General features: G+C 40.2%; 1 protein-coding gene across 1 annotated transcript in view; it reads right to left on the reverse strand.

The window, feature by feature from the left end:
* The window catches only part of psda (pleckstrin and Sec7 domain containing a), a 31582-nt gene extending 25069 nt beyond the window's left edge, over nucleotides 1-6513 (reverse strand). Inside the window, exons 1-4 of the mRNA XM_027175014.2 lie at nucleotides 4057-6513; nucleotides 3827-3935; nucleotides 3187-3706; nucleotides 2612-3055 (exon numbers count right to left, since the gene is read on the reverse strand). Coding sequence (XP_027030815.2) covers nucleotides 2612-3055; nucleotides 3187-3706; nucleotides 3827-3935; nucleotides 4057-6288 — 3305 coding nt within the window. The 5' untranslated portion in view covers nucleotides 6289-6513. The remainder of the gene's footprint in view (nucleotides 1-2611; nucleotides 3056-3186; nucleotides 3707-3826; nucleotides 3936-4056) is intronic.
* Nucleotides 6514-8068: the final 1555 nt, after the last annotated feature.

Below are 8068 nucleotides of genomic sequence, written 5' to 3' on the forward strand. Positions count from 1 at the left end.
AGACAGACCACGACTCTAACAAACATCATATACACCTAATAACATCTTTGACTGCCTCTTCATCTTACACAGAACCTCTACTCACCGATAAACATCTGGCAAAGGAGCATACATGTAGTGATCCTCCAAGGCCCCGCCTCCCCAGCAGAGCATATAGCGAGCCATAGCATTAAAACCTTGTCTCCTGACATTCAGCTTAAGCTCCTAATTAAATACTTAACCAGCACAGAGCTCAGATTCCCTCATCCTTTCTTTGGCTTGTGATACATGCATAAGCACTAATCTTACAGTTTATTCCTGAGCATCATTTATAACAGTTCATCTCAAATTTCCATCGCCTTTTTCTCCTCCTGTGTGGCTTTCTTGGTTGTTGAGCTGGTGTCTGGTCTCGTCATGAGTTCCCGAGTTCCTGTCCTTCTGACTGGAACAAATGATGCCCATCTGTTCTCTCTAACCTGCTTCTCTATCTACCTGTCTATCAGGGTGTCTCTGTTCTTCTCTCATTCCTAGGTTGCTTTCTGTTTTTCAGCTTGCTTGTGTTTGTTCCTCTGCCTGTGTACCTCTCATCAGCTGGGCTATTTTCTGCTGCTGGATGTGATATGTGTTTCCTTTTACTACGCAACAACTCAACCCCTTTCCCTCCTTCTCTTCCTTTCTTTGTTACTGCCTCATGTCCCTCCCTCTCTCATTAAACTTCTTTAGCAACCTTTGTCTCTGCAGAATCTGACCTGAATATGAGGAGTACTTACAACTGGGAGCAGAAACATGTTGGTCAGAATAGATGTTTGCCCAGTGAAAGTAACCTAAATGAAAAGAAATGAGAGCTTCAGAAGGTTTGTCCAATGCCCTCGCTATTTAAAACCCTGAAATCACATGACCCTGGAAGCTAATCTTCCAATATCCCTGGAGACCAAGTGGGCTTGGCTGAGTTCCAGGTCTCACTGGACACCGGACAGAAAAAGGACCTCTATGGAGGAGCCAGGTGTCAAAGCAGATGGGGTCAGATTTATTTTTTTCTTGCCAATCCATAAACTGTGGGTTGACATATAACAAAAAAAAAAAGCCTCAAATTTAGCAATCCCAGAAAACCTCCATCTCCCTCAGGATATAACCTACACTGGCTGATCTGTACTCAACTCTTCCATGAACAGGAAGAAGACTGTCTGTGAATCTGAAGACCTAAAACTGAAATTCTCATGGAAACTTTTCTATGTCGCATGGAGTATATAGCCAGGCCACTTCTGATGTACTGTTAGGGCCTTACTACTGATCACAGGAACCTACATTTATTTTACTATAGTTTAAATATATAACACCTGATACACTGGATTTGATAAGGATAATTATTACAGGTCACACAAAATGTAATTTTTATAAACACTGCACAATAACATCATTTAAAAATAGCATAATTTATAGAGCGCTTCAAGTTAATTCCTTTAGTAGCAACCTTTTTATAGCCACTTCCTGCTAATCAAAATATCCTGATGCAATATAGAGACGTTATACTATATACTGCGATATATGTTTTTACTTCCATCTGCTGGCCAACTCAGGCAAAAGCACAACTGCAATATTATTAGATTTATAGTATTTGGCAGGCAACTTTATCCAGAGCAACTTACATTATCTCATTCTTTATACACCTGAGCAATTGAGGGTTAAGGGCCTTGCTCAGGGGCCCAACAGTGGCAGTTTGGTGGACCTTGGATCGAACTCACAACCTTCTGATTGGTAGCCCAACACAACTAGCTCATGCCCAGTCTAGTAGCCTGTCGGTTGTCACAAATCAAGACACACTCTAAATGTCATCATAACCAGAGGTCTGAAGTAATAAAGTACAATTTATCTGTTGCTGTTATTTTTTTGTAAGTATCTGTACTTGACATTTTCTTTTCTGATAATACTTTTGAGAAGTTTTCAATACCTTCTACTCATTTTAAATTTTACAGCACTGTTTCATGTATAAACAGATGTTAAACCAAAGATATGACAGATATGACAGCAAAAGAGAGACCTAACACCTAATACACTTAAATTCTGTAAAGGCATCGCACAATGCGATCTAGTGTTGTCCTGGCCACTCACATGCTCTTACATACATGAAAGTAAAGATCTCCTGCTTACATGACTTTTTTGTTTCGCATTCTATGAAACCTCTTTCTTACACCGTCTTAGCTAGATGCCTCGTCAACTTTTCTGGCAAGGTTTCTAAAGTAATTTGTGCTTCTCTGATCGATATCTGTATTAGTACAGTATCTATTCAGAATAGGTTTTAATCCACCTAATGCATAATGCATAATGTTATGTCCCAAGTAGAAGTACTATACTTCTTAAGATTATAAACCACAAATAGTATAATAATGTCAATGTTTTCATGTATAAGAAATTCTGGTATTAAGCCTGCTATTTTAGTCAAGGAAATGACCTTTGAGAACTTGCATTATCAGTGAAAATAAGCAAATTACAGAAGCCATATGTTCAAGCAATTGTCCTTTTGAAACACTGGTATAACTTGACAATAAGACAAGGCATCACTCCTGCACATAATTGACACCAATGCTAAATTATTTAGCATGCTTAGTAAACTGCACTCCAGTTTCTTACTGACCTTTGCGTCATCGCTATGTTACACTCAGATGAAATGTGTTTCTCAATAGGGACACTGTCTGTTAACTCGCTCTTCATTTCCGACATGCTCTGGTCTGCTCCCGACAATGCCTCAGAAGTGCTAGAGGTCAAAAAGTTAGGAGTTTCACATTGTCTCAAGGGAGCAAAGCTCAAATCTATGATTTGCTTGGCACTCTCACAGATCTGACTCTGTATCTCGGGGGTCAATGTCGGGAGGTCAAAGGTAAAGATAGGTGGGCCACTTGAGGCCATGTCTACGCTATCCAGGCTGCTGTAAGAAGTTCCTTTGGCCCGATGAGATTCCATAATGCTCTCAAAGTGGCGGCTGAAAGAGTCAAGGCCATCTGTGGAGATTCTGGAAGGACTTTCCACAGTTATGGGAGACTTCAGGTCAGTATGGCTGTCCAACAGGATGTTCTGCGAACTACAAAAGGAAATGACAACAGAAAAGGTTTAGAAAAGGACTTGCAATAATAATACCAGTTAGATTTACTTCTAGCAGAGTTAACATTAAATTGATATTTCAGATTTTTTTTTTATTTCTCCTAATCTCACCTTTCAAGCAAATGGCTGAACACTTCTTCTCCTTCCTGCACAGCTTGATGCCTCTTCTTATCACAGTGCATCCTCACACTGGCCCAGCTCACCATTTCTTCATCATGCAACTGTTCTTCTTCCTCACTTGTCTGTGAACAAAACGATCGTTCAAAAGTACTGCCACTGCTGGTGGCAGATGTAGCAAGTACGCTACGGTTGCTGCTGAATGCTGAGTCCATTTCCTCTTGCTCAGCTAGTATAACTTCGTCAATGTCCGTCTCTCTGTAACAACGCAGGGGTACTGCATCCAGGTCGGTTTCAGAGTATTTGATAGTGCACCTAATGATGCCAGCCTTAGAGGATGAGCTCAGTGCTGAAGAAAAAGGTTGGTTGACTGGTTCCATATCCACCTGTTGAACATCATGCCTGAAAGTATTCTGGACCTGAGATATTGGTCTGTCACTGGAATGAGGTGCTGTGAAATCACGAGAAGACTCATTGGAGTCACCACTGCAAGGACCAATAGAGGAGACTGGAACTGGATTAAAAATACAAATACATTATCTTGTAACATAATTCCTACTGGTAATCTTTAGAAATATTAGCAATTACCTTATACAATTAGATATTAAGATACATGATTCTCGGTTTTTCTCACCTGTTGTATGGTGGTCTTCAAAAGGCTTCCCAAATAGGAATTCCCATTTAGCACGAGCAGTCTTTTGACAGTGCAAAGAAGGACCACGCAATGATGATCCACTGTTCAACTACAACATACAACTAAATAAATCAGTACTGCCATCAAGTTGATTCACATAGATAAAAAAATCCATTATAATATATAGATATATTGTCACACAACTAGGTACAATAATACTGATATCTTACTTGTATGTCTCTGGTCCCTGTGCCACTGCTTCTTTGGCTGGAAGTCACTGGGGAACTGGAGTCTCTCTCAGGCTGAATGACCTCCACAAGACTGCCTGTAACTCCACTGGAACTTTGGGAAAGGGCACTACTCTGCTCCCCATATGTCAGGACTTCACCTATCTCTTTTGGTGCTGCCGCCATAAAGTGCGTATCATCACAGCTCAGGACAGTTGAGTCATTTCTGCTCTCTTTGTCTATAACCAAGGGCATGACTAATAACTCTTCAGCTTCAGATGAGCTCTCCTTATTGGACTTCCCCCTAACTCTTGAGAAATGTGGTTCTCTCCAGTGATTTTGAGAGGTTGATTTGACTGGTATGTTAGTGTTAGATTGCGTGCAGTGTCTCATCATATCTGGACTGTCTCTAAGACCACAGCCATACTCTCCATTATAGTTTCTGTCTTCTTGTCTGGGTATGTTATGGTTTCCAGTACATTGGAGCAGTTGGTGTTGATATGAAACAGGACTGTTTTTCTCTGGAATTACTCTTATCTCCTGTGGTTCTTGGATTGCAGATGTAGGTAATACACCCACTTTGTGCAAACTAGCACAACATGCAGGGGATCTGCTTCCTTTGTAGGAGAAATGTGGGGAAGCCCACCCTGAAGGGTACATTGTCTGAGCAGGCTCCTTTTCGCAGTGTTTCTCATGTGCAAAGAGATTGGTCTCTGAGGAGGTTCTTGTGAAAATCTCTTCTGTAGACTGATGCCCCGACCTGGTACTGTCTGACTTTACAGTCTCTGATATTGATGGGGTAGGGGAATATGTCATCCTGTTTTCCAAAAGTTTGAACATCTTAGTGGGTTCTTCTACTAAAATAGGAGGCATTTCAACACTTGTCATTGGCAAGATACTCTTCTCAGTGCTCAGTTTGCTGCCACTGGAAAGTGGCTGGTTTGATGATGAAGTTAAGCTAAAATGAACCTTGTTGATTTCTGGAGGACTTTGACTTGATTTTTGACCTACTGTCTGGTTGTGTGGTGGTTGAGTGATGTTTTTTTCCAGTGTTTGATGTTGAATAGATGTGGGCCTGCTGGATGGCAAAATTACGCTATGTCTATACTCTTGCCTCAGAGTCTCATCACTCTTCCACTGGCTTGGAGATTGACCATTGATAGAGCATGACATGGTGTAGGGCTGTCTAGCATCACTAGAGAGCTTGTGAGCTGCCAGGCTACTTGGAATACCATGCAGAAGCCTGTGGTGATAAAGATCTGTTAGATGTGCATTAACAGGCAAAGTTCTAGCAGTACGTGGCACCACAGGAGATCCAGACCATGAGTGACAGCGGGGCTGTTCTCTGTGCAGAGTACTATAACTTCTATCAGGATGGTTGGCAGTTGCCAGCTGGCATCTGAGCTGTGGGGATCCAAACTCTTCCAAAGCATGATGGGTAGCATTTCTTGCAATTGAGTTTAACGTAGTATGCTGGAGACTGGAGCAATTCTTTGGATTGATCACTGAGCCTGTTAAGGTACTTTTTGAGTTGGAGTTACAACGCATTTCCTGCCTGTTGTACCCTGCTGGACTGGTGAAATTTTCACTGAAGTGAAAGTTATTGGTTTGATCATTAAAAGCTTTCCTGAATGGGTTATCTGGCTCATTTTGGCATAATATGCTATTATGACCACCCACAGACCTGATATTAGCTTTCTCAATATAGCTGTATGTAACAACTGATCGTTTTCCTTCATCCACTTGTCCATAGGACCTTCGAGCACCACTAGGTGTAGGTGGGGCAGTAGAATGTCCATAAATTCTAGAGTCCCTCACAGTTAATGGCTCGTTCTCAGTAGAGCAAGTTCGTGTCAGATTGCCTGCACCTCCTTTAAGCTTTGGTTGAAGGGCAGAGAGTAATTGATATACCTCTTCATATGGCAAGTTCTGTCCATGTTGAGAGGAGGTCTGTTCTCCTTGGCCTGGATGGTTCTGTAAGCTGACTGGATGTCTGGATTTAGATTTTCTGGTGAAAAGGCCATGTGTGCAGTTGCCCACTTTATGTAGATCTCCCGGTGGAGGCACTAAACCATGTGGAGTATTCAGGGATCCATGCTGAGGTTGGGGGAAAACATCAGGCCCATGTATCACTAGGGAGTGAGTCCCTTCCATATTTTTCAACTCTTTCCCCTCTTCATCAGCCACAGATCTTACCTCCACATACAAGTGGAGAACTTTCCCTGAGTTTGCCATTATCCCTACCTGAAAACCTTACAGAAGACTTCTATCCTGTAACTACGACATCATTTACACATGGCAACATTGCTGCTTTGAAGTGGGGTAAGTACCCTTAACAATTCAGGTACTAGGAAATCATCACCAATTCACCTTCCAAAGGATTTGTCTGAGGAAAAGCAATGCACACAGTTAAAATATGAACCGCAACAAGCTTTTTCACATTATTTGTTTTCATCTTATTTGCTCTAAACATCAGTGTAATTGGTTCACATAATTCTATCTGAAAATCCAGAGAAATTTCAGTATGTGCCTGTATGATTACAAAGATCCCCAACTCTTAAAATAATAAATAAAGACCTTACCCCATATTAAAGTGTCAGAACCTTTAGAAAAGGGTTTGACATGTTCTTACTACTGTAGGTTAGACTGAAAAGTTACAAAAATATTGTTTCTTTAATCTTGTTTCTAAACCATGAAGTAAAAATTGGCTTACCTTATACTGTTCTCAGTTCACATAACCAGACTTTATACTTTTAGATTATAATTAGAAAATCTGACATAAATTCATTAACACTATTGCAAGAAATTATTTCTTTGTCTTGTGTGTCAAGCACTAAGTACTAAGTATTGTGTACTAAGCTACTCCAGTAGGGCTTTGGCTTGATTGTATTCTTATCACATGACCCAGTGAACTGGTATGATAAAATATTTTGATTGCAATGCACGTCTGTGAGTAATTCTGTATAAGGACATGGGTTAAGTGCTGTAAATGTTCCAGGAAACATACAGTAACTTATGGCTAGGGTGGTGACCATTTGTACCATTTACTGGAGAAAATGAAGAGCCTGGTGAGAATTAGGTACACACTCTCACCTCCTTTGTTCATTGTTGAAATTAATTTATTCTATGGTTATGGAAATAAAATAGAAATGAAAAGTTGTGACAATTAACCATAAAACAAAATTAACAAACTTAAAACATAAAAATGGCTATAACAGCTGGGACAGAACTGCACCTAAGTACAACGATACAGTCAGATTTGTAATATCCCACTTAAACATGTTATTATCTAAATCCACTGGAAGGTAGACTACATACACTGATAATCAGTTTCTGTACTTATTACTTAGTCATTGAGCTCTACATTTATACTGGTTTAAGCAGTGCTACTTGAATGTCTATTGAGTTACTATAAATCTAATCTACTAACATTAAACAAACCTAGGATTCAGGGTCTGGGGGTATCTGTCATGATTTTTGCAGAACCATTTCACATGTTCTGATACATTTAACATCAGCCCTTGTGGGAATAGAGGGAAGGAAAGTATGTCAAATTTAGCAGTGCACCACACACACCTATCCCAATCTATTTCACAATTTCTTTCAACATCAATAACTTTGGGAGCATTATATTTTATAAGGTAATCCAAACATCTCAAACATTAATTTACAGCACTCCCAAACATCCATGATTTCTTTAACTGAAATGCCAAGGACAAATTTATTGAATATTGCAAGATAGGACATAATGCCAAAAATAACTGTACTTCATCTTGATTACAAGACTGTACAGCTCTCTATCCTGTGTGTTTGATTTCAATCTGCTGAAACCGATTGCTGAATCACTGGGATCGAATCCACCCCGTTGCTATACTATAGAAAAATGCCAACACTCTTCATATTGCCAACTGGGCATTGTGCCCTTTAAAGTTGTAGTTGCTATTCTACCCACTCAGCATGCACCAAGGTAACACCCTTAATTAAGTCACTGGATCAGATTTCTCACTGAAAAGAG

The sequence above is a fragment of the Tachysurus fulvidraco genome, chromosome 4, assembly GCF_022655615.1.
Source record: "Tachysurus fulvidraco isolate hzauxx_2018 chromosome 4, HZAU_PFXX_2.0, whole genome shotgun sequence".
Lineage (NCBI taxonomy): Eukaryota > Metazoa > Chordata > Actinopteri > Siluriformes > Bagridae > Tachysurus > Tachysurus fulvidraco.